This window comes from Dipodomys spectabilis, unplaced genomic scaffold (genome assembly GCF_019054845.1).
Source record: "Dipodomys spectabilis isolate Male_0828 unplaced genomic scaffold, ASM1905484v1 ptg000080l, whole genome shotgun sequence".
Lineage (NCBI taxonomy): Eukaryota > Metazoa > Chordata > Mammalia > Rodentia > Heteromyidae > Dipodomys > Dipodomys spectabilis.
Window position 1 is genome coordinate 1,262,529 of NW_024870757.1, and position 25,522 is coordinate 1,288,050.

The 25,522-nt window shown below is 50.9% G+C and overlaps 3 protein-coding genes across 8 annotated transcripts; all 3 read right to left on the reverse strand.

Moving 5' to 3' along the window:
• Nucleotides 1-272: 272 nt before the first annotated feature.
• LOC122110674 (zinc finger protein 883-like) lies at nucleotides 273-4,878 on the reverse strand. The gene is made up of 3 exons (XM_042683277.1): nucleotides 4,708-4,878; nucleotides 3,947-4,073; nucleotides 273-2,790 (listed from the first exon to the last, which is right to left on the reverse strand). The coding sequence occupies exons 1-3, from the start codon at nucleotides 4,744-4,746 to the stop codon at nucleotides 920-922; spliced, it is 2,037 nt and encodes a 678-aa protein (XP_042539211.1). The 5' UTR covers nucleotides 4,747-4,878; the 3' UTR covers nucleotides 273-919.
• Nucleotides 4,879-5,529: 651 nt separating this feature from the next.
• LOC122110721 (zinc finger protein 501-like) lies at nucleotides 5,530-11,324 on the reverse strand. Of its 6 annotated transcripts, none has more exons than XM_042683361.1 (4): nucleotides 11,253-11,324; nucleotides 9,949-9,987; nucleotides 8,457-8,586; nucleotides 5,530-7,518 (listed from the first exon to the last, which is right to left on the reverse strand). In XM_042683361.1, the coding sequence occupies exons 2-4, from the start codon at nucleotides 9,979-9,981 to the stop codon at nucleotides 6,026-6,028; spliced, it is 1,656 nt and encodes a 551-aa protein (XP_042539295.1). In that variant the 5' UTR covers nucleotides 9,982-9,987; nucleotides 11,253-11,324; the 3' UTR covers nucleotides 5,530-6,025. The 6 variants fall into 6 exon arrangements, with proteins under 6 accessions (XP_042539295.1, XP_042539293.1, XP_042539294.1 ...); XM_042683359.1 differs by having other exon boundaries at nucleotides 8,457-8,592; XM_042683360.1 differs by having other exon boundaries at nucleotides 8,457-8,592; nucleotides 11,291-11,307.
• Nucleotides 11,325-14,013: 2,689 nt separating this feature from the next.
• On the reverse strand, nucleotides 14,014-18,712 carry LOC122110588 (zinc finger protein interacting with ribonucleoprotein K-like). The gene is made up of 3 exons (XM_042683171.1): nucleotides 18,500-18,712; nucleotides 17,399-17,525; nucleotides 14,014-15,491 (listed from the first exon to the last, which is right to left on the reverse strand). The coding sequence occupies exons 2-3, from the start codon at nucleotides 17,430-17,432 to the stop codon at nucleotides 14,014-14,016; spliced, it is 1,512 nt and encodes a 503-aa protein (XP_042539105.1). The 5' UTR covers nucleotides 17,433-17,525; nucleotides 18,500-18,712.
• Nucleotides 18,713-25,522: the final 6,810 nt, after the last annotated feature.

Sequence of the window (25,522 nt, forward strand, 5' to 3'; positions counted from 1 at the left end):
ACCCACTTGAGCCACAGTGCCACTTCCGGCTTTTTTCTTTTTGCTTATGTGGTGCTGAGGAATCGAACCCAGGGCCTTGAGCATGCGAGGCAAGCGCTCTACCACTGAGCCACCTTCCCAGCCCTTTCTGAACATTTTGAATGTAATTTGGTGCACATGTGCACGCACACACACACATACAAAAGCCATGTTATTCTAAGCAGCAATTTACCTGTGTTCTAACATAAACTCCCCAAATGAATACCCACACAGTCCAAGATTAGGATCACAATGTTTTATTCCACTGGAGATACTGGGCAGCAAGGCAAATTGAGCAAGCCCCAGTGAAAGCCAGTGTCTGCTGACAGGTGGTGAATGAAGTCCATCAACGAGGGGACTCATGAAATTGTTCACCCTTCCATACACACAGGCACAGTGCTAGCATTCTACCCACCCAGGGTGGTGCATGATCATAATTAGTGCATAAACCAGAGCCTTCGAGACATGAAGCTAGTGCTTTGTGTGACTTGCTGAGCACAAACACCACTCACAGGGAGGTGAGACTGGTGCCCACAAGCCTCCAGCTAGATCCAGACCCAGTCCTCCAAAGCAGTTGGACAGGGAACAGAGTGGCTCAGAAGGCACAGGGAAGGGGCGAATGCAGCATGTGGTGGGCGTGTGCACACAGAGCATTCTGTTAGAGGGAAGGTAGACAGCTTTCCGTGACAGCAGAGCTGGAAGTACTGTAACTTCTACACTGCAGGGCGGCGCCTGCAAACCTCCCTCCTGCCCAGAGCTCTTGGGATGCTCATCCAGGGGCAGAGGAGCCCTCACAAAGGCTCTCTAGGTCTGTTACAGTGAGCGGAGGAGACAGCCCATTCCTGGCAGGTCTAAAGCCTTTCTCAAATATGGGCTTCTGGAAGCTAGGTGGTGTTAGACCTCAGGCTGAGGCCTTTCCCAGGTGTACTGCCTTCCTGAGTCTCTCCATGGTGTGACTCTTTTGGTGTTGAAAGAAGCTAGAACGTTGGCTGAAAGACTTCCCACATTTGCTGCATTCGTAAGGCCTCTCTCCAGTGTGCACCACCTGATGTTGGAGGAGGTCAGACTTCTGCCTAAAGGATTTTCCACACTGCTCACATTCATATGGCCTTTCTCCCGTGTGAATTCTGCAATGCTGAGTAAGGCTGGTGCTTCGATTAAAGGCCTTCCCACATTCACCGCACTTGTAAGGCCTCTCTCCCGTGTGAACTGTCTGGTGCTTAATGAAGTCTGCTCTTCGGCTAAATGATTTCCCACACTGGTCACACATGTAGGGCCTTACTCTAGTGTGAATTCTCTGGTGTTCAAGAAGGCTGTAGCTTTGCCTGAAGAACTTCCCACACTGCATACACTCATAGGGTCTTTCTCCACTGTGAGTCCTTTGGTGTCGATCAAGTTTGGATTTGTACTCAAAGGCTTTTCCACACTCCCCACACTCATAAGAGCTTTCCCCGGTATGAACTCTCTGGTGTCTAATGAGTGTGGCTCTTTGGCTAAAGGATTTCCCACACTGGCCACACTCATAAATCTTCATTGCAGTGTGACTCCTACAGTGTTCAATGAAGTAGAAGTACTGTTTAAAGAACTTCCCACACTCCCTGCACTCATAAGGCCTCTCCCCGGTGTGAGTTCTCTGGTGTCTCATGAGGGTGGCTCTCTGGCTGAAGGATTTGCCACATTCCCCACACTCATAAGGCCTTTCCCCAGTATGAATTCTGCAGTGCTGAATGAGGTTGGAGCTCTGGCTGAAAGATTTCCCACATTCTCCACACGTGTAAGGCCTTTCTCCCGTGTGAACTCTCTGATGTATAACGAGAGTGGCCTTTTGACTAAACGATTTCTCACACTGGCCACAATCATAAGGCCTTGCAGTAGTGTGGATTTTCTTGTGCTTAACAAGGCTGAAGATTTGCCTAAACAATTTCCCACAGTCAGCACACTCATAGGGCCATTCTCCTGTGTGGGTCCTCTGGTGTCGAAGAAGATTGGACTTGCACCCAAAGGCTTTCCCACACTCCCCACACTCATAGGGCTTTTCTTCCCTGTGGGTTCGGCAGTGCTCGATGAGGTTGGAGCTCTGGTTGAAGGACTTCCCGCACTCACCACACTTGTACCGTTTTTCCACAGAGTGAAGTCTCTGGTGGGTGACGAGAGAAGCTTGCTGGGGAAAGGACTTGGTGCACTGGCTGCGCTGATGGTGCCTCTGTCCTGTGAGGCTCTTCTGGGGTGACCCAGGCCAGTGTGCACCTTGGAAAGCTTTTCCACATTTGCTAGATTCAAAGCTGCAGTCTGTGAGCTGCTGAACACTTGGCCATTTGGGGCTGGAAGCTCTTCTGTGTTCATCTGACTGGTGGCGACTTTCTCTGCAGTGGAGTGCCTCCCCGCACTTGGTGATTCTGGAAATGGCCTGAGGTTCGAGAGCGCCCCATCTGGCTGAGAAGTCCCTTCCAAATTCCCTGCAGAGGGAGGGGCTCTCCGACACTCGGTCCACGCTGTTCGTCAAGCAGCTATCCACATCTCTTCTTAACAGATTCTCACTGGTTTGATGCCTTTGGTCCTGGTGATAGTGTGCATGGGCCCCCATAAAATACGGCTCATATCCAGGTAGATCATCCAGATGCAAAATGTCTTTCAGGACTGGGGCAAAGCTGTCACAGAGGTGCATCTTCAATGTGGATGGCCCTGCCTTTGGAGTCCTGACCACTGACGGCTCTTCTACAGAAATGAACTGTAGAGAAGATGTCTCTTCATTCTTCATTTCATGCCAACAAACTGAAAGAGACACGGATGAAAGGCATGCTGAAAGTGGTGGATAATTTACATTTGTTTCTGTATGGTGTAACACTATTGGCCAGAGATACTGTCCCTTCTCCATGAGGGCTGGCCAGTTCTTCACAAAGACCACAGTTCATCAGAAAGCATGCAGCTCATATGCAAACAACCATCTCAGAGCCCACATTGCAAGTCTTTTTTGTGCCTTGTACAACTGGAATGTACTCCTTTGCCCTAAATGTGCTGGAAATAGTTAGTAGATGGCAAGGCCAGACCTCTTCTCAAACCCACTGAAGTCACCTGACCCAGTCAATATAAGCTGTTTTTTTTTTTTTTTTTTTTTCTGCTGTATCTCATGCAAAAACCCCAGTAAAGGCTGTAGCCTAACACTTTACCCTCTGATGTCTTTCTCCTGTCCACCTGTGGGCTCCCATGTCACAATGCTTTCAGAAATTATAGTAACATCTCTCTCTCTCTCTTTCTCTTCTTTTTGTCAATCGTGGGGCCTAAACTCAAGGCCTGGGTGCTATTTCTGAGCTTTTTCACTCAAGGCTAGCACTCTACCCCTTGGAATCACAGCGCCACTTCCAGCTTTCTGGAGGTTTTCTGGAGATAAGAGTCTCATGGACTTTCTGCCCAGGCTGGCTTTGAGCCACTCAGAACTTGGGGACCTTAAAATATTTGTTTTAAGCTGGGCACCAGTTGCTTATGCCTGTAATCCTGGCTACTCAGGAAGCTGAGATCTGAGGATCTTGGTTCAAAGCCAGCCCAGGCAGGAAAGTCTGTGAGACTCTTATCTCCAATAAACCACCAGAAAACTGGAAGTGGCACTATGGCTCAAGTGGTAGAGCATTTGAGCTGAAGAGCTGAGGGACAGCGCCCAGGCCCAGAGTTCAGGGTCCACGAGGACCACCACCCACCACCACCAAAAAGTTATTAATTCATGAATTTCATAAATTAAAACGTACCTGTTGGGGAAGTCTTAGGTACAAAATGAGGAACACATCAGCAAGGCTTTAGTGTGTGGGGGAGTGGGCGGGGCCATGATCTGTCTGGGGAAGGGTAGAGCAGCCTCCGGGGAGGAACGAGGTCGGGAGGACTCACCCACAAAGGGAGGACTTAACACTGAGGCGGTAAACAGTGAGGGAGGACTTACGCACTGAGGTGGTGAGCACAAAGGTCTCCAGCATCACATCCAGGTACAGGAGTTTCTGGGCCTCACCCAGGATCCCCCACTCTTCCTGGGAGAAGCAAACGGCCACGTCCTCGAAGGTCACGAGGCCCTGTGGTGAGGGAGGGGTCAGCTCTCGCTAAGCCCATCCCCCCCATGGCGGGGCCTCACACTCTTCTCCTCCCCCCTCCCCCGTTGCCCCCCCTCCCCCGCACGCAGGGGCCTAGCACTCCCGCCGCCACACCCCCTCCGGCCGGCCTTGCACCCCTGCCCGGCTAAGGTGTCCAGACGGGGTCAGAGCCCTGCACTCCCGCCCGCCTGCGAGTTTCAGGTCCAAGCTGCCTCACACCCGAGCTGCACAGGCCTCCAACCTGGGCCGCAGCCAGAGGCCTCTCCCGTCTCCCCATGCCGCTCCTAACGCATCCACGCCCGACTCAGCCACCGGCACTCCCCCTTCCCCGCCCCTGCCACTCCTCCCCACGGTCACACCGTCGCCTCGACTTCTCAGTTTCTCTCTCCGCGGCCCCAGGCCGGGCTGTGCCAGCCAGGCTGACCAAAAGCCCGCCGACATCGCCTCAGCCTCCTACATGGCGGAACGGCAGCGACGGGACTGGGCCACCGAGCGCCTCCCCACCTCCCGTGACACCGCCCCGCCGGCTGGCGGGCCCCCCCCGGCCGGTCCTCAGCCCCCGCACGGCGGCGGGGATCCCGCCGGGCGCCGCCCCTCCCCTTCCGACCCCCCCTACCTGAACCTGGGGAGCCCGGGGCCCCGGGACGGCCGCCATCACGCCCCGCAGACCACCTCCGCCTCCGCGTGCGTGCCCAGCCCAGCGGGTTGGCGAGGGCGATCCTCGCCCCGCACACGTCCGCGCCGATCCCTGCGCCGAACCCGTTCCCACTACAAGCAGCCACCCCACAAATAGTCCTAACCATCAAGACAGCTCCGGGGCCGGAAGCCCCGCCCAGAACCCAGGCTCCCCGGCAGTTGGGGTAGGGGTAGGGCGGGAAACGGCTGTTTTCCATGCCCATTGGCCGGGATGGCTGTTACTCAGTGAACTGAATTGTGGGCAATGTAGTTCTCGCGGCTCAGCCCGCAGTAAAAGAACGTCTAGAGGTGCGATCCTCCTACCCCGCCCCCGGTGCTCATCAGGAGGGTCAACTGCGTCCGCCAGGGGCTCAGGGCGCCTGTAGACACAAAGGAACGGCTGGCAGAGTGCACAGGGTCATGGTTGGAGCCAGCAGGTATCGACAGGTCACTGGCCCTCTGTGGTTGGAGTCTTCCCCCTGATCCTGGAACCAGCCTGTGCTCTCCCAGAAGTATGTCTTCATATTGGTGAGCGCCAAGCTAAAACAGGGCCATAAAACAAATGGATGTAGACGGGAGCACAGGGCAGTTATTCATAAGGAATGCAGGATGCTGACCACAGCAGGTAAGAAGTCTTACAGCCTGCTATTATACTTTTCTCACTGAAGCACAGAATGCTGATCCCTCACTGTACATCCCTTCTGTAAACATGATTCTCTAGGACTCCACCGCATAGTTACCACTACTGTGCTCAAGGTGTATTCAACAATAAGGTCTTTATTAGTGACAAACGAGCAATGTAGGTAGGAGCATCAAGTTCATGTGAGGCTAAGAACTTCCACAAGGAGCTAAGCCATTCTGAAAGCATCAAGCTGAACCGTTCCTCTGGCACTAATGGCATCCACCGTCACTCAGCAAAAAGGACTGAAATTCCCCTAATGATTCATGCTACTCAAGATTTCCATCACAGAATGGCAGAGCAGAGACATACTTGGCTTACTTTACCTTATCAGTGTAGATTCTGCCCACAAGGATGGCATGGTGATGGTTTCTCTATGACAGAGTGGCAATTATTTCACTCTAGCCAAGAGACCTCTATGACAGGATGGCAATGATTGCACTGTGACAAGCTTATGATGTGAGGAACAGCTCCTGGAGGCCTCACCAGATCCCTGGAAGGATGTGGTTCAGCTTCAGGCAGATGTCTCGCTAATCAAGGTTGTCTGGGTTAGGTATCCCAAACAGAAAGCACTCTCCCTTCAGGTCTGAGGCTGTTCCCAAGCAGGGACTCTCTGTTGCTGAGTAAGGTTGGAGCTTGGGCCAAAAGTGTTCCCGTAACAACCAACTCCATGTGGCCTTTCTATGCCGTGGTAGTTCTGGGGCTGAAGGAGATGAACATTTGTTGCATTCATCAGGTCTTTGTCTAGAGAGAAGCCTGTGGAGTACAATAAGGGCGTCTCCTCGCTTGCAGGATTTCTCATACTCTCCACATGAATAAGGCCTTTCTCCAGGTGGACTCTCTGGTGTACGGTCAGGGCATATCCTCGCTTGAAGGACTTGCCACACTGCTTACACTCATAAGGCCTTTCTCCATTGTGAACCACCTGGTGTCTGATGAGTACAGACTTCTGCCTAAAGGTTTTCCCGCATTCCCTGCACTCATAGGACTTCTCTCCAGTGTGAATTCCCCAGTGAGAAATAAGGTTGGAGCGCTGATTGAAAGATTTCCCACATTCGCCACACTCATAGGGCCTTTCGCCGTTGTGAACCACCTGGTGTCTGATGAGCACAGACTTCTGCCTAAAGGTTTTCCCACACTCGCCGCACTCATAAGACTTCTCTCCAGTGTGAATTGTGCTGTGACTTACGAGGTGGGTGCGCTGGGTAAAAGACTTTCCACATTTCCCACACTTGTAAGGCCTCTCTCCCGTGTGGACCCTCTTGTGCTTAGTGAGGGAACACCTTTCCCTAAATGACTTCCCACACTCTCTGCACTCGTAAGGCCTCTCTCCAGTGTGCACCCTCCTGTGTGTGGTAAGGAAACACCCTCGCCTAAAGCATTTCCCACATTCTCTGCACTCATAAGGCCTCTCTCCAGTGTGTACTCTCTGGTGTGCAATAAGGGAAAATCTTTCCTTAAATGATTTCCCACACTCTCTGCACTCATAAGGCCTCTCTCCAGTGTGCACTCTCTGGTGCTGGGCAAGTGAGTGATCATCACAGAACTCTTTCTCACACTTGTTATGCTCATACAGATTTTTTCCAGTGTAGACTCTTGGGTGATGAAAAGACAAACTTAAGGGTCTGGAAGTTTTTCTGCACTTAACCAACTTACAATTACTTTTTCCATGGTGAAAAGCCTCCCCAAACTCATTGTTTAGCTTCTCATCATTAGGAAGGACTCGGGGTCTCAGGTCTGACAGTGGGAAATCTTTCCAAAGGCCCTCACAGCTGAAGGGCTTCCCTGAGACACAAACTTCATCTCTCTCCAAAAGTGAGTTTTGGTCCATGTCCATCTTCCAGGGTTTCTCTGCACTGCGATGGTTCAGATCCTGGGGAAGGCCAGCCACATACAGTGTCTGCACGGGTAATTCTGCCAGGCGCACAATATCTTTTAAGACTGGGACAAAGAGGTCACAAGGGTGAGTGTCCTGGGACGGTGTGCCTGCCTTTGGAATCCTCAAGTGTGACATTCCTTTCAAAGAAACACTCTGCACAGATGTGTCCTCATCCTCAATTCCATACTCACAACCTGAAATCAGAGAAATGATGGCTACAAGCACGCAGGTGATGGCGGAAAGCTGAGCCAGAGAAAATGTGGTGCTGGAGATGAAACACAAGGCCTCATGCACGTAAGGCACGTATTCTACCACTGAGCTACAACTCTGGTCCCACATGATTGTTCTTAGGATACAGAAGCAGGGGTCCAGGTACAGAAGGTGTTGCTCTGCAGCACTGGGAACCTGGGCAAATGTCCCCTTACAAGGGACACAAGAACGAGTAGCTGCTGGGGAAGAGGCAGGGGTTTGAGCATACTCCAGAACTACAGGTGGTACCTATAGGTGGCACCAGGCCTGGAAACACAGTATGACAAGTTGGTGTCAAGTATAGGGGTGACAGGGTAGAAATGGGGTGTGTCCCATGGCACCCACCAACACTAAGCACACAGGAAGTTTCCTGACATGCCAGGGTAACAGCCAGGTACCATGACCTCATCAAGTGGATAGCCTTACCAACCCAGTTGCTCAGATTGAGAAGGACATGAAACCATGTCCCGAGGGAAAGGCAGGGCAGGTGACACCCTAGTGGCATTGAGCACAAGACACAATACTGGGAGGAGGGCCCAGACATCACAGCCCCTGGTCTGTGTGGCTCTCGATCACGATGATGCCCAGAGTTCCTAAAGGGGGCAACTGTGAGGTGTCACAGAGCAGCCACGCAGTCCGGGAGTGGGTAAGCAAGGGATGTCGAAGCTGACAGCCAGCCAACTTCCACCCAGACTGGTGCCTGTTCTCATTAGCTCAGCAGTCATTAGGGCTGCTCAGGGTAGTGTGCACAGCTCAGCTATGGCACCAACAGCACACGTGACCAAAAAATAGAGAAGTCAGCAGAGCCCAAGGACTAGTGGTAGATCTGAAGCTGCCTCTGTGGAAAAAGAGGCCATGCAACATGCAGGTAGGAGGGTCTTACCCAGGGAGGTTACCAGGGCAAAGGTCTCCAGCATCACGTTGAGGTACAGGAGCCTCTGGGTTGTGTTGAGGAACTCCCATTCCTCCTGGGAGAAGTAAATGACAACATCCTCAAAAGTCACACAGGCCTGTTGTGGCTGGAACAGAACATGCCATGATCAGCTCCTTTCTTGGAGTCCAGAGAGATCATCCCATCTAGCCCTCTCCATCTGTCCTGTACATTCAATACACCATCTCCCCACTTGGAGAAGGAGCTTTCCATTCAGTATCTGGTCAGTTTCTTTGCACAGCACTAGCAAGAAGATGAGTGTGGAGATACCACCTAACTTTTAGTGTTAGCATGTAGGGCTATATCTATTCTTGTTATACAACTGCCCAAAAGACACTCACGTGGTACTCTCCAGCATCACTAAATGAGGCTTTGCCTCCCTCACATTATCAGCAGCAGGCCGGAGGGCTGGCATTTTCTATGTTCTTCCGGGTGCATGTTTTCTCCCTAATGTGTACTCCCACAGCTGTTCCTGCCTTCTGTCCCTCAACACAGACATACCCTCGCTGTCCTCACCACTTGCTATCCAGTGTGCTTGATGCGTTGACAGAAGATGCACTGCAATGACACTGCAGGCTGGCCTAACAATTATGAACCATGCCAGGCTCCTAAGTCTGACCAGGGCATCAATTCTGGCATTATGATGGCTGGCCAGCAAGACCTCTCCACTAGCAAGACCCCTCTGTAGCATAGCTTCTTAACTTCACAAAACATGGAGGCATCGGGTACGAAGTAGGAGCACCAGGCCCTGGGCTGTTTTTTAGGAGCCAAGGCACACACAGGAGGTAAAAACCCGATGCTCTGCCAGAGCAGCATCCCCACTTTACACCAGCATTGTGACCTAACAACTATCACTGCCTCACACAGCTCCATCTTCCCTCCCCCCCCCCCCCCCCCAGCCCTAGACAGCGACCAGGCTATCCACATGCAATGGCAGATATAGGAAGAACACCTGTAGAAGCATACAAGCCCAGGCAATGGGAGGCAAGGGACAACACATCTTCCACAAAGGTTAAGCCTTCCCTCAAGCTTGACACTGTACAGACTAGTTTCTCTGGGCCCAAACTGAGTCTTCCTACTGCCACCCCAATATCATGTGGTGTCCACACTAGAGCCACGTGGAGCCCGACAAGTCCTGGGTCCTGTCATTCAAACTATGTCCATCTGAGCTGCCACTTCTGATTCCTGCACTGGCACTCTCAGCACCAATGAAAACACATGGCAAGCTCATCCTCAATTCCACACACGTATTCAAGTTCCTAAGGCTGTGGCAACCATTCACACCTTAACACATGGCTGCAAGCAATGCAAAACACTCCACAGAAGCCTTACTTTTTCACCATCAACTTTGAGAGCTCAAGAACTGGAAAGAAGGATCCTCCAACACGAAGGAGGCAAAGGGCGTGGTCACCTGCATGGAGGGTCCAGAACATCTTCCACTCACCTGTGTGGGGTCTCCTGGCACTTCCATAGTCATGGGAATCTGTGGGAAGAACAAGGCATGAGAGGCAGGCGCCAGGGCGGGCCCCATGGGCTCAGGGTTCCCTGTCCAACCCAGGAGTGAGGTGACTGAGGAACCAGTAAATTATCCCCAAGCTTCACCCATGGGAACATGGACAAGGGTCAAAGTTCTCTGTGTGCTCAGCGACCCTCCACCCCCACACCAACTGTAAGCAGCTTTTAGAAAACTATGAAAAGCCAATCTCAGACTGTGTGCCTCTTCTCTCCAGTGTTCTCGTGGTTCCCAGCCCCTTGAAGATGAAAGTCCTGACTTCCCTTAGGGACATGGATGCTCAACGGCCCTGCCCAGACTTCATGGGGCCAAAGCCTTGGTACTCAGGGCTCACCCACTCCTGGCTGCAGTAGCTGAGACCTGACGTGGCCTCCTCTGGCACACACAGACGGGGAGACAACACCTGGCCTCCTCCAGACACACACAGATGTGGAGACCACGCTCAGTCTCCTCCAGACACACACAGAGGTGGAGACCACACTCTGCCTCCTCCGGCACACACAGATGTGGAGACCACACTCTGCCTCCTCTGGCACACACAGATGTGGAGACCACACTCAGTCTCCTCCAGACACACACAGATGTGGAGACCACACGGCCTCCTCGGGCACACACAGATGTGGAGACCACGTTCTGCCTCCTCCACACACAGATGTGGAGACCATGCTTGGCCTCCTCTGGCACACACAGATGAGGAGACACTTAGTCTCCTCCAGACACACACAGATGTGGAGACCACGCTCTGCCGCCTCCACACACAGATGTGGAGACCATGCTCAGCCTCTTCCAGACACACACAGATGGGGAGACCAACCTCGGCCTCCTCTGGCACACACACAGAGGTGGAGACAACACTCGGCCTCCTCCAGACACACACAGAGGTGGAGACCACACAGCCTCCTCTGGCACACACAGATGTGGAGTCCACACTCTGCCTCCTCCAGACACACACAGATGTGGAGACCAGGCTCGGCCTCCTCCAGACACACACATGTGGAGACCACGCTCGGCCTCCTCCACACACAGATGTGGAGACCACACTCGGCCCACAGGCAGACGCGGAGGCACGGGCCCGGACTCGGGCGGAGAGGGAGTGGGCAGGTGGCACAGGCCCGGGACCCTCGGCGTGGCGGCCGCCCTGGCAGCCCACAGGCCGGGCTCGGCCCCGGCTCCAGCCCCGGCCGCCGGGCCGCGAGTACGCGCACCCCGCGCACACACGCCGCGGGCCGCCTCACCCGGCCCACGCCCCCACGGCTCCGGCCACGGCACACACCCGGAGTGGCGGCGAGAACAGCGAAGGCGGTGCGGAAGTCCCGCCCAGCGCCTGCCTGCCGGACACGGAAGTGGCCTTCCTCTCAGCTCATTGGCTCAGACCTTCACCGCTCTCCGCTGCGCCTTCTGGGTAATGTAGTTCACACACCGAGGTGCCGCCTAGGCAAGGAGCGGGGCATGGGTTAGAGGGCAAAAGTCTACAGTTCACTCAATGCGCACCACAGTGTGTTTAGAATTGGTCAGAACGGCGTCCTTCCAACGCTATGGGTATCAACTCCCTTCCAGCCGCTCAGTAACACGGAGGCCAGGACCCCCACCTGCTTTTTCCTATCATGAAGCTTAGAAAAACTGGCTAAATACCACTTCTCCCTATGGAGCGGAGTGTGAGGACGCCTGGATTCCATGAGCATGGTGAGAATAACCAACGTGGGTCCAACCAGGGTTCTCAGTCTGTTGGGTCCTGTACGCACCTCAGGCCTGGCGGTTCCATCTGATCTCCATTGGTCTAGGACAGCACCAGGCCTCTCCATCCATGTCACTACTTTTGGCATTCCCCCCAGGCCTCCCATCTCCATCGATGTTACCCCTGTCGGCATTCTCCCTCAGGCCTCCCAAAATTCTTTTTTTTTGGGGGAGGCGGGGGTCCGGTCGTGGGGCCTGAACTCTGGGCCTGGGCGCTGCCCCTCAGCTCTTCAGCTCAAGGCTAGCGCTCTACCACTTGAGCCATAGCGCCACTTACGGCTTTTGTCTTTTTGCTTATGTGGTGCTGGGGAATCGAACCCAGGGCCTCAGGCATGCAAGGCAAGCACTCTACCACTGAGCCACCTTCCCAGCCCCAGACCCAACAGAAATGACTGCAACTTCCCAGTCTTCAGTCAGCACATGCCAAACCCTGTTTTTCCTTCAAATAAGAACAGAAACCACTCGGGCTATGAACTCATTTATTTCCTGTTGTAATAACATTTACAAAATATACTGGCTTCATGGACAAAGATTATATTTTACAAGGCAATTGTCTAAGTAGTCTGCTGACTACTTAGGATTCTGCTCACTAAGGAAACCAACTCTTACCTGAGTCAAGGTTAATTTCAGGGGCTGGGAAGATGGCTCAGTGGTAGAGCGCTTGCCTTGCATGCCTGAGGCCCTGGGTTTGATTTCTCAGCACCACATAAGCAGAAAAAGCCGGAAGTGGTGCTGTGGCTCAAGTGGTAGAGCACTAGCCTTGAGCTGAAGAGCTGAGGTACAGCGCCCAGGCCCAGGGTTCAGGCCCCACGCCTGGACAAAAAAAAAAAGTTAATTTCAGTGTTATGTCCAATTCTCTTAGATGAATACCTTAGAACTGTGGTTACACAAAGTAGTATTATTTAGATCTAAAGTGTTGATTTTGTCAGTGCTATATTTAATATCTAGCCAGAGATACCAAATTTTCTCTCCAAAGGTGAAAAGCTAAAGCAATATGGATGTATTTATACTGGTTTCTTTGTATAATAAGTATATTTATGTTGTCCAAGTCTCCTAAAATTCATAGCTTAGGAAATTAACAGGTGTGAGTCACCACCGCCCAACTGTTATTTGGTCATCTATGGCTTGGTCCTTCTCTGTAACATATGTAGTTGGGCCCATTAAACAAACAAACAAACAAACAAACCAAAGACTCTGAGCTAGGCGCCAGTGGCTCACACCTTTAAGCCCAAGTTCAAGGCTGGAAACTAGTTTTTGCTAGAAACTAGCAGAAAAGTTCACAAATTCCATCTCTGATTAACCAGCAAAATGCTGTACTAGAGATATGGCTCAAGCGGTAGAATACTAGCTATGAACAAGCAAGGTGAGGTCCAAATCCCAGAACCAACACAAAAAAATAAAAGGACTGTCAAATACTTATCGGTCAAAAAGAGTTTTCAAATAATTTGCTTTTGCAGACTTTGTTTTGTATTTTCCCAATAAAATCTTGTGACTGTCTGCTGACCTGCAGAAGCAACAGCTTCTGAGAACAGCAATAGGAGCAGCATTGTGATCAAGGACATCGCCTACAGAACAGACAGAATTAAAACCATCTTCAGGTAAGGCTGTCTAGAGACCACTTCTAAACCTCTCTGGCCTTAGTGGTATCAGCCAGGATATAACTACTCAGCAAACACATTAGAGTTGTCTTAATGGCTCAGGCTGCTGAAGATTCCCACCAGGAACACAGGCTGTGTGCATCGTGCTGTCCATCAAGTGTACCACTCGTCCACTGTGTAAGGTGGTACAGGGGGACTTCTCCTCTAAGACAGAGGGGCAATGAACTCTCTGTGTCAAAAGCCCTGAAAAGTGCAGCATGTGCAAGGCAGCTCCTATGGGCCTCAGGTGACTTTACCCCAGAGCTCAGGGCAATCTCCCTGTGGGGACTCTCACCTGCTGGACACATCCGGTGTGTAGCTTACTTGCAGGCATATGGGTTCCTAACAGAAGCTCTTTAGTATGGAAATACAAGGTGGCACCATCCTTCCTGTTCTAAGGCTGTTCCCAGGGAGGGACTTCCTGCTGCTTAATAAAGCTTGAACTTGGCACTGAGAGCTACAACTGTCACCTTCACAGGGACTTTCTATGATGTGACAGTTCTGGTGTTGAAGGAGACCAGAGGGTTCTGCAATTCGTTTCTGAGCTTCACTGTGTCCTCAAGGCCTCTGTGCAGCATGAACTGTTCCATGTGTAATGGGGTAAGATCTTTGGTTAAGGTGTTACCTATGCTGAACACACTCTGGAGCTTTCCCTCACTTTGCACTCTCCTGTGACGAATAATACTTGTTTTGTGCCCAAAGACTTTCCCATATTGCTCACACTCCTAAGGACATTCTCCAGTGTGGACCCGCCCATGAATAATGAGATGAGCTCTCTGGTTAAAGCCTTTCCCACACTGGCTACACTCGTATGGCCTTTTCTCTTTGTGGGTTTCCTGGTGATGAACAACATTGGCTCTGTACCTAAAGGCTTTCCCACACTCACTACACGCATAAGACTTTCTCCGGTATGAATTCTGGAATGCCCAAGAAGGTTTGCACGCTGAGTGAAAGACTTCCCACATTCACCACATTGATAGGGCCTCTCTCCAGTGTGGACTCTCTGGTGTACCGTCAGAGCATCTCTCTGCTTGAAGGACTTCCCACACTCTCTGCACTCATAAGGCCTGTCTCCGGTGTGGACTCGCCGGTGCATAGTGAGGTCCCGTTCTTGTTTGAAGGATTTTCTACATTCTAAACACTTGTAAGGCCTTTCTCCATTGTGAATCACCTGATGCCTAAGGAGAACAGACTTCTGCCTAAAGGTTTTCCCACATTTGCTGCATTCATGAGACTTCACTCCTGTGTGAATTCTACAGTGACTTTCGAGGTGGGCATGCCAAGTAAATGATCTCCCACATTCACCACAAATATAGGGCCTTTCTCCCGTGTGAACACTTTGGTGGGCAGCAAGGGTACCTCCTCGCTTAAATGACTTCCCACACGCCTGGCACTTGTAAGGCCGTTCCTCCGTGTGGACAATCTGGTGTGCAGTGAGCGCACAGACTTCCTTAAATGACTTCCCACATGCCTGGCACTCATAAGGCCTCTCTGTGGTGAGGACTCTCCAGTGTACAGTGAGCGCACAGATTTCCTTAAAAGATTTACAACACTCCCGACACTTGTAAGGCTTCTCCCCAGTGTGCCTCTGCTGGGGCTCACCATGGAATGCACCCCCATGTTTGCTGGGCTCACCAGGATTTTCTGGTGTGTTGATGGTAAGGTTATGGCCGGACATAGCCCTGTCATGACTTTTCCCGTGGTGTAAGGCCCACCCCCCATGCTCAGCATTGTTTGGCTCCTCACCTTTAGGAATGACACAGAGCTGCAGAAGGTCTGGATAATCCGAGAGCTCTTTCCACAGACCATTACAATCACATGGCTTCCCTGACATACCAAATCCATAGCTCTTTAGAGACACAGTCCCGGCCATGCCGTTTTCCAGAGCTCTCTCTTCTCTGTGATGCTGAGGCTGGCTTGTATACACTGCCACCAAGCAGTGCTCTGGCCCAGGAGGAGCAGCCAGCTGTAAGATGTGCTTCAAGACGGAGGCACAGGTGTGGCAGGGGTGAGTCTCGGGGAGGAATGGACCAGTCCTGGCAGACTCCAAGTGTGACACTCCCCTCAAAGATGCCTCTTTATCCTGGACTCTGTGCCCACAGCCTGAAACCAGAGAAATGATGATGAAGTACATGTAGCCCAGGGCCTTGTACAAGTGAGGTGTGCTCTCTACACTGAGATAGTACAGTGTGTAAGATGTGGAATTGGGGGCTGTTTTGGAAGAAAAGCCTCGATCACTGCATTAAGCATCTGAAGACAACAGAATCTGGAAACTTCCATGGGTGAGCTACAGCACAATGAGGGGAGGCAGCATTTCAATTTGTTTCTCCGCAAACAACTTATAGTTATTTGCATCTCCCCTTGAAAACTGCCAGGCTCACCACACAATTTCCCCTAGCCAGAACTTTATTTTTATTTATTTATTTATTTATTTTGGGTCTGGTCGTGGGGCCTGAACTCTGGGCCTGGGCTCTGTCCCTCAGCTCTTCAGCTCAAGACTACTGCTCTACCACTTGAGCCACAGTGCCACTTCCGGCTTTTTTCTTTTTGCTTATGTGGTGCTGAGGAATCGAACCCAGGGCCTCATGCATGCAAGGCAAGTGCTCTATCATTGAGCCACCTTCCTAGCCCCCTAGCCAGAACTTTATATCACCAGATAATAAGCTTATGCTATGTACAAAATTGGTTGAATCCAAGCTGGCACAGGAGGCCCATACCTGTAATCCTAGCTACTCAGGAGGCTGAGATCTGAGGATGATGGTTCAAAGCCAACTGGGCAGAAAAGTCCCTGTGAGACTCTTATCTTCAATTAACTACTCAAAAACCAGAAGTGGCTCAAAGTAGTAGAGCACTTGCCTTGAGCAAAAGAGCTCAGGGACAGCTCCTAGGCCCCAAGTTCAAACATCACAACTGACAAAAAAAAAATTGAAACCATGCCTAGAAAAACAAACTTGAGGGCTGGGAAGGCGGCTCAGTGGTAGAATGCTTGCCTTGCATGCATGATGCCCTGGGTTCAATTCCTCAGCACCACATAAGCAGAAAAAGCCAGAAGTGGCGCTGTGGCTCAAGTGGTAGAGCTAGCCTTGAGCTGAAGAGCTGAGGGACTGCATCCAGGTCCTGAGTTCAAGCCCCACAACTAACAGGAAAAAAAAAAAAGAAAAATGAATTAAGCTTAGTGATATTTATACATAGCGTTGATGCACACTGCTGAAGGGCACGGGGCTGAAACAAGTAGTATGGAGGGACAGGAAGGGTGGGGGAGCCAGGGTCCAGAGGCACAGTGGGCGTGACAAGTCACAGGAAGGTGGAACATGTCCATCACAGGCACTGGGAGGCAGGCTGAGCTGCCCACGGTGATATTTGCACTAAGCCTGACATCGGTCAGTCTCCTGGCATCTGAAAAGAGCCCAGATGTGATACCCTCCCACTGGGTCTCCCTGACTGGCACAGGTCTTTCTGAGATTGTCCCACCATATCTGCCCTATGCAGCAACCGAGATCTCCCTGGATTCCAGCTGTGCATCCTATGAGAGGTACCTGACCCAAGTTCCCAGGGGAAGACAGGGCCGTTGAGCTCTCAGCAGCGGTCTTGGGCAGCTCAGCACACAACAGACCAGAAAAAGTGGTATTTCGAGGGAGACTAGAAGGAAGGTCTGGCAAAAAATACAGCTCATGGTCTGTGTGGGCATCGATTGCAGCAATGCATGGAGTCCTTTAAACAGGTAGTTTTGAAAAAATGTCCCCCCAAGATGATGTGGGCAGAATGAGGAACAAATGGCACCAAGGATATCCAAGACACCCACTTAGGGGGAGCGTGAGCAAGGTGAGACTAGCTAAGCTGACTTCCATCCTTGTGGGTGCCCACAATGGTAGCAGTGTGAACAGCTCAGTACACGTGACAGGAAAAGGACAAGAGAGCAGAGCCCAAGGGCTTGCAGTTCAGGGGAAAGCCGTCTTTGTGGGAATGGGGGATGAGCAGAGCCAGGGCAGAGGTGGGTGTGGCAGGCTTACCCACTGAGTTTATAAGTGCAAAGTTCTCCAGCATCACACCAAGGTAGAGAAGCCTCTAGGCCTGACTGAGAAACCCCAGCTCCTCCTGGGAGAAGAACATGGCCACATTCTCAAGCGTCATCCAGGCCTGCGGGGTTGGAAGAGAACATGACACCATCAGCTTTTGCCCTAGGGTTGATTCCAGGTTGATTCACCTACACTCACCCCCTTTTGACAATACGGGTCACCTCCTACTTCCCCCTTCCCCCCCCTTTCCCCCCAGAGAAGGTGCCGGACTTTGCTGCCCCCGACAATCAGTCTCCTACGACTGTCAGTCTCCTACGACTGTCAGTCTCCTACACTTGATCATTTCCTCCGCGACAAGGCAGGCAGGCGAGCAGGGAGACACCACCTGACTTCTGGGCCTGGTAGGCAGGGCTGCCTCCACTTTGGTTAGACAGGGGCTCTCCAGAACGGCACTGGGGTGCGGGATGGCCACACGCTCTCCCCATATGCAGGTTTGGAGCCACACCTCCCTCCCTCGCAGCCCTGACACACGCAGTTACCTCCCTTGGTGTCTGCGGTGTGCTCGCACACTCAAACGGCGCAGTAGTTCCCGCTGCACTTGTCTCACACATTGGCCGGGCTTCCCGTATGGTGGAGCAGCGCCCAGCCTCTCTCTCCCCGCTGGTTGCTGAGTGGCATTATAAATCACTTTGTACAAACTCCAGCCAGGGCTTGGGGTTTCTTTAGGATCTCCAGGCCCGTCGAGTGTTAGAGAGGAAGCCACGTCTACCGAGGACACAATTCCAGGGACTGAGACCGAGGCCCTGGGACGCCACTCACAACACCTGCTCCTAAGGGGGTTCAGTCCCGGGGGTGAAGGGGAGGCGGGCTGGGGGCCGTGGCTGGGGCTTCCCGGACCCAGGTCCCCCTTTCTCCCCTGCCCATGGAGCTACGCGTCCTCCGAATTCCCAGCCTGACTGACCGCCCTGGGCGGTCTGGGCAGCTTCTGGGAAATGCACGCTGAATAGCCTGAATCCAGACGGTGATCCTCCCTTCTCACAGCCCCCCGGCTCCGGGTCAGGAGCGCGGGTGAAATTCCAGGGATGCGAACTTTACCTGGACCGCGGGCTGCGTGGCGGTGGTTGTCAGCGCCGGCCGGAGGCTGCCCGGAGGACCCGGGCCCAGCGCCGCCGCCGTCGCCGCCGCCTCCCGGGGAAACCGGGGCGTCCAGGACTCTCGTCTCGCCCCTGCGCAGTCCTGTCGCCTAGGTCGGGGTGCCATGACCCTGATGCTGTGCGGGTGCAGAGGGAGACCCTGAGATCCGCCAGAGTGACATGCGGTAGCGACGCCAGAAGTCCCGCCCAGCATCTGCTCAGAGAGCCCTGAGTGCTCTAGTCGAAACTCATTGGCTCAGCCTACTGCCACTCGCCTCGATGCATTGTGGATAGTGTAGTTCTCTTCGCCCCAAGGCTCCCAGGGGAAGGCAGTCTGCACCAGGGTGCCAGGAGACCAGATAGAGGGGGACATTCGGGGGGTACTGCCTGCAGGAGTCAGGTCTCAGGGCGGGGAACAAACATTGGGATCCTCTGGGAAAGGATGACATGCACATTCGTGAAGGGGTGTGTCTTTAAGGTGAAGCACACCTGCATACAAGTCCAAAACCCTGAGTTCTAATCCCAGTACCTCTAAAATAATTTTCCCCTCATGATGGTACGGGCCTGTGGCTGTTCCCATCCAAGCCATCAGAGCATTTGATGGTATAATGCCCGGAGACTTGGAGCGCTGGAAAAGACCACCAGGGACCAAAGATCAATGCAAGCAGCAATGAGTCATTTATTTATTTATTTTTTTGGGGTCCGGTCGTGGGGCCTGAACTCTGGGCCTGGGCACTGTCCCTCAGCTCTTCAGCTCAAGGCTAGTGCCACTTGAGCCACAGCACCACTTCCGGCTTTTTTCTTTTTGCTTATGTGGTACTGAGGAATCGAACCCAGGGCCTCAGGCATGCAAGGCAAGCGCTCTACCACTGAGCCAACTTCCCAGCCCCCAATGAGTCATTTATTGAGGAGCTCGAGCAGGACCTCTCTGTGCACTGATGTCCGAGTGCAGACGAGGGGCCCCCAGCACAGGGTTATAGCACTTTTTATATGTTTTTTGGTAGGGGTAAGGCCTCAGTATGTATTGGCAACAAATCAATACACCATGCAGGAAATTTAAATCATAATTCTAGCGGATGATTGGGGTAATACAAAGCGGGGTGGTGGGGGGGGAAGGGCTGGGGCTAATAATTGGTCAGGCTAGTGGACTGTTGTGCTCTAAAATAATTGGACGGTACTTCTAAGGTGACTTAGGGGAAGTGGTTGCCAAATGGCCACTATCTCTGATCTCGGCCCGAGGGAAGTGGTTACCAGATAGCCACTATCTCCGATCCCCGCCCTGGGGGAAGTGGTTGCCAGATAGCCACTATCTCTGATCTGAGGCTGGGGGGAAGTGGTTGCCAGATGGCCACTATCTCCGATCCCAGGCTCGGGTGTGTGTGTGTTGGGGGGGGGGGGTCTGGAATGTGTATTTTGTCTCGTACTCCCTGCCAGAGGGTCATTAACTTCAGCTCCAGATCTGGGAGTGTCTAGGGCTGGAGGGCAGGTAGAATAGCAGCTTCATTCTTCAAGGTTTAGCAAGCTTGTGTAAAGAAGCAGAAAGGCAAGTTAAAGAAAATACAAAATGGCAAATACAGGTCTAATACAAAATGGCAAATACAGGTCTATCACGCTTCTCAATGGTAGGTAGTTGTGTAGACACATTGACTGACAGTGCCAAAAGTTTCCATCCAAGCACCTGGAAGTGCAGAAGAACTCCTGAGAAGTGCCACCCCTTGCACGTTCCTGTGGTGTCCTGGGCTCTCTGGAAATGCTAAATATTGAAGTTATGACATTTACTCAGCATGTTGTAAGATATCTCAGTTGAGAGAAACAGGAAAGCTACATTTTGAGAGGTCAAATCTGGAGTCTTTATTGGAGAGCTGTCAATTGCAGGTGGACTCCTGTCCCAAAGACTTGCAGTCCCTTGAAATCACTTAACACTGTCAGAAAATTGTGCCATGAAAGTAGGAGAGGAAATGAAGAGAAAAACAATCCCAACAAACCAAATCCTCCAGTGGAGAGCTGAAGTGGCATTCCATGGTGACAGAGGAGAGCCAGGAGACAGGAGACACAGGAGGTATAGCACGTGAGTCATGGCAGAATGGGGCCTGGTCTGGTCAAGGCCTAAATAGGGGCAGGATCAGAGGGTAGCATCACAGGAAACTGGAGAGTCTCCCAAGTTAAAGGCCCTGATGGATAGGTCCAGTAACCTATTGTTGAAATTCACGCCCCTACCTCTAGGAATTCAGGCAAGGCTATTATTACCTGGGAGGTGAGATTTTACTCTCCTCCACCATGAAGACAAGACAGTGCCAGCTAAACCCAACTCCCTATCCACCATGTGGCCAAAATGTTGCCATCACCCATATTCATTCCCTACTGGTTTTATGTATGACAGACCTGCATTGGGCCCTTAGGACTATGCCCAACCAAGTTACTTATAACTGAAGTTTACAAGAGGCTCTTCTATACTAGACCTGTTCCATATGCATGAAACAGCATGACCAGTAATCCTTGCCCCGGCGTGGCTGGGTAAGATGTACAAATCTATGTACTACAGAAAGAATGTCACAGAAAAGTTCTAGGTTCAGAAGATCCAAAAGGGACTTCCACCAGGAATGACCTGCACGTAGAGGAGCCAGGCAGGGGTCCTATCTACTGTCAGCACAGTGGGGGGTGGTTAGGATGACGATGTAGAGAGTCTCTTCCACATGGCTGTCAGCCATCCTTGATGAACTTCTGAACACCAAGTTGGAAGGGATGGGTTGGATCCAGGTTGGGAAGCAGCAGTGTCCCCACATTTCTCAGATGGCACACCTCCTGCTGGGTTGTCTCTAAGTTCTGGAACCAGACTAAAATTAAGGATGCAGTTTTAACTTAACCTAAGGCAAAAATATGACTTTAGCAAAGTCTCACAATTCTCTCCTGGTTGCTTTTTCTGAATACACAGGCTTGGCAGGTGGGGGCCCACTGGTTTCCAAAGTAGTTTTCAGGCAGTGACCCAGCACAATTTACCAGGGTGACAACTTTTGTTAACAAGATTTTCTCCAATAAGGCTAGGACAACCTGGGCAGACATGGAAGGCTTAGGCCAGTACCACTGTTTTTTATGTCTCCTTTTACTTATCCTTCCTCATTTTCCTAAAAATGACTTTGGTCCCTTGATCTTACAGAGGATTGATTGTCAAAGATCCATCTCCTGTAAGTTGTTCAAACTGACCCAGGGGTGCTGGTCCTGCTGTACCACAGCCCTAAAGCCTAAGCCTATTTTACCAAGGGTTTATCAAGATCAGATGTCATTAGGAACAATATATTTTGCTCCAAAATGGAAAGTGCATGCAGCACTCAACTTTTATTATGTGTACAGACTTTTTCTTTTCATTTTATTTTATTTGGATCTGGTCGTGGGGCCTGAACTCTGGGCCTGGGCGCTGTCCCTCAGCTCTTCAGCTCAAGGCTAGCGCTATACCACTTGAGTCACAGTGCCACTTCCAGCTTTTTTCTTTTTGCTTATGTGGTGCTGAGGAATCAAACCCAGGGCCTTAGGCATGCAAGGCAAGTGCTCTACCACTGAGCCATCTTCCTAGACCTTCCTTTTATTTTTTAAACTGTATTCTTTTTTGGTACTGAGGATTGAACCCAGGACGTTGCACTTGCTAGGCAAGCACTTTGTCACTGAGCTACATTCCATCCCAGACTTTTTCTTGAGGTACAGTAGTGCCTGTTCAGCACTCTGGTTTGCAAAAGCATTTCCTAGCTGTCTGGGGAATCTGATCTTTGGTAACATTTACAACTTCAGAAGGTCCCTAGACAGCCCAATAGAGGCACAAACTCAGGCTCATGACTATTGGGTACAAATCTCTTTTCCTGAACAGATGAATTTATGTGTCTACTGCCAGACCAAAACTCATTGCTAATTAGAGCTTTGAGCAGTGTTAGAGAAATGAGCTCCCTTCCCATAGCTTAGTACACTCCTTCCTCTTTCCACAGCTTGGCTTACCCCCTTCTTAGGCAACACTAGGCCCATTTAGTAAAGGCAGTAAATAATCAGCCTCCAACATCCTTTACCTTGGGATGGCACTTCTCTGAGGCAGCTACCACCATATAAGGCAGCAAGAGCCCCTTAGAGTGACCTTCAGGTCTGGGCAGCTACAGGGCTGCATAAATCCTAGCAGCCATAAATCCTAGTCTGCCATGATGAAGTCCCTGGCCTGCATGTCCACACCTTGGTCTTTGCCCCTTAGCCCCTTCTAGTCCCTCTTAGACCTCCTAGGTTATATAGGTCACCCAGACAATAGCTGGTGCTTCTTCTCACTTCTCCCTTGTGAGAAGGGGTCTTGCAGCCCCTTTCCTGGCAATAAACCTTTCTTTGCTCTCTGTACTTGGATATCTGTATGGTTCTCTGGAAAAGTCTAATTTACCCTATCAAGCAGATACACAGGGCAGGAATTTTAAACTATTGCCTCATCAACAACCTTAGCTACCCTCTATAACAGATGATTGACAGGCAAGGGAGCTAGTTTCTGCCCAGTTGCAAAGTAGGCAGACATGGGCATTAGATGAGCATGTTCATACACTATTTTTTTATGACCTCCAGGCTCTGATTAATTTTCAAGGGCCAAGCACAAGTGACTCCAGGATGTGACACTATCTCTCTTATTTGAGCAGTGTCTTCCAACTGCTTCTGAATGCTCCATCATCATCAGGACAAGCTTCTGTCCTAGAAGTGTCTTTTCCAGGCTGTAATGATGTCCCCATTGGCATTTCCCTCTGGCAGTTGCTGGCCTTGAACTCAGGGCCTGGGTGCTGGCCCTGAGGCAAGCACTTTACCACTTTGAGCTACAGCTCCACTCTTCCAGCACTCTGTTGGTCAATTAGAGAAGAGCATCTCCCAGGGACCTTTCTCTGCCTGGGCTTGTTTTGAACCTCAGTCCTCAGATCAAATGAGTCTTGGTTAAAAGCTCCTTTAATCCAATTGAAGCAACAAGGAAACCAATAGTAGTTTTTTAAAGCATGGCTTGCTTGGAACTTACTAAGAGCCAAACTTATATCTGACAAACATGAAGGAGTCTTTTGTAGTCACCTGTGGTCCCACCTGTAATTTACAGAAGACCTATAAAGGCAAAACCTAGACAGCAATTAAACACTCTTTTTGGTAGTTCTAATTTTCCCCTTTTCTACTTTGAAACAAATACTTAGGACAATTTTACTTCTCATGTATATATATTTTTATCCAGGAACCAAACTCTGATTTTCTTTCCAAAGCCTCCCCCCCACCTTTTTTTTTTAAACTGATTTCCCTTAGCACTTCACACTTCAGCTTTGTTTTGCATTTATATTAACCCCTTAGAAATCTTGAAGCAAGAGGCTTCTGGCAGTTTGTTTTACAATGTCCCCTTTTCCCTCCTGCAGTTTGAATTAACCCTTTGAAAACTTTTAAACTAAAATTCCTGTTTAACACAACATAACAATCCTTTGGGACATTTGGTAAGACTCAAACCAGAAGATCATCTTTGTAGTTTAGGCTTAAGATCACCCATTTACTTTCTTTGTGGTTGAAGTTTAAACCTGCCCATTTTTTTCACCACATGTTAAGAACTTTCATCTTGAACTTGTTCACACACAAAAACACATATACAGACTTGTGCACAAACATCTTAAATCACACAAAGATGAATGGCAGCCATACATTTTTGGAATTTCAGTGGCAAGAGACATTTTTTTGCCAACAAACAAGCAGAATCTCTTACAGATGACCATGTTTAAGGTCAAAACTTATTCTAACAAAGCACATTAGCTGGTCATCATTTCTCCAAGGTTTAGGAAAAGAGGTAAGTCTGTTAATATTAACATATCAATTGACCTTTTAATGTCCTCAGATGGAGGACATTAGAGTGGGAGGTCACATGAGGACAAACTCAGACCACCAGCTGGCAGACTCTGTCTTGTATCCAATTTTTCACTAGAGCACTTCACAATTCCAATATACATGGAAACTAAGATTAAAGGTCTAAGGCTGCCTACATCATGCCTCTAACTGCCTCCATGAGGAGGGGATGTAGCTGGCCCACAAGTGGCCCCAGTCAGAGGCTGAAACTTTGATTCCCCCAGAGACGTTCAAATGAAAAACAAAGAAGCAGAAAACAGTACTGGACAAGACAGGCACACAAAAATCCAAGGTGGCTGGGTGGCCACTCCCACCTCTGCTGTAACCTGAACTCTCTACTGTCCTAAGAGTCAAAAGTCTCTACAGTATGAGAGCAGGGCAAAACAGCCACTAGGCTGGCCTGGTCCCTTGAGTCCTCTCACCACAGCAAACAACCCCATGAGTGTAGTCACACTCATGAAGATCATGGGAATGCTTTACCAAGTGTGACCACTCCCCAGCTCTCCACTGTTCCAGATGGATTGAGCCCCAGAAAACAGAAAAATCATAACAACAGAAATCAGGGATAGGGCTGGGAAGGTAGCTCAGTGGTAGAGCGCTTGCCTTGCATGCCTGAGGCCCTGGGTTTGATTCCTCAGCACCACATAAGCAAAAAGAAAAAAACCAGAAGTGGCGTGGTGGCTCACGCCACTTTCTCTTGAGCTGAAGAGCTGAGGGACAGCGCCCAGGCCCAGAGTTCAGGCACCACGACCGGACCCCCTCTTCCCCCCCCCCCCCAAAAAAAAAGAAAGGGATAAAACAGAAACTCACTCTGGGGTCTCCTGAGTGACTCCAAACTCCAAAAAGATTTTAGTGGCATGGCAGTGTCCAGATCCTGGCTGTCAGAATGGACAAAGAGCCATTGGGCTCTGAGAAATTCTCAAGCAGTGCCTGCCTTCCAAGCCCCCCATCCTCAAGCAGCCTGGATTGCAGAGTCCATTTGCCAGTGTGGCTTTGAGGAACCCAAGTGCCCTCTTCACACTGGGATCTTGCTGACTGAAATCCCAGATGATGAGCCCTCATCTGTTGTAAGGTATCTCAGTCATGAGAAACAAAAAAGCCATATTTTGAAAGGTTG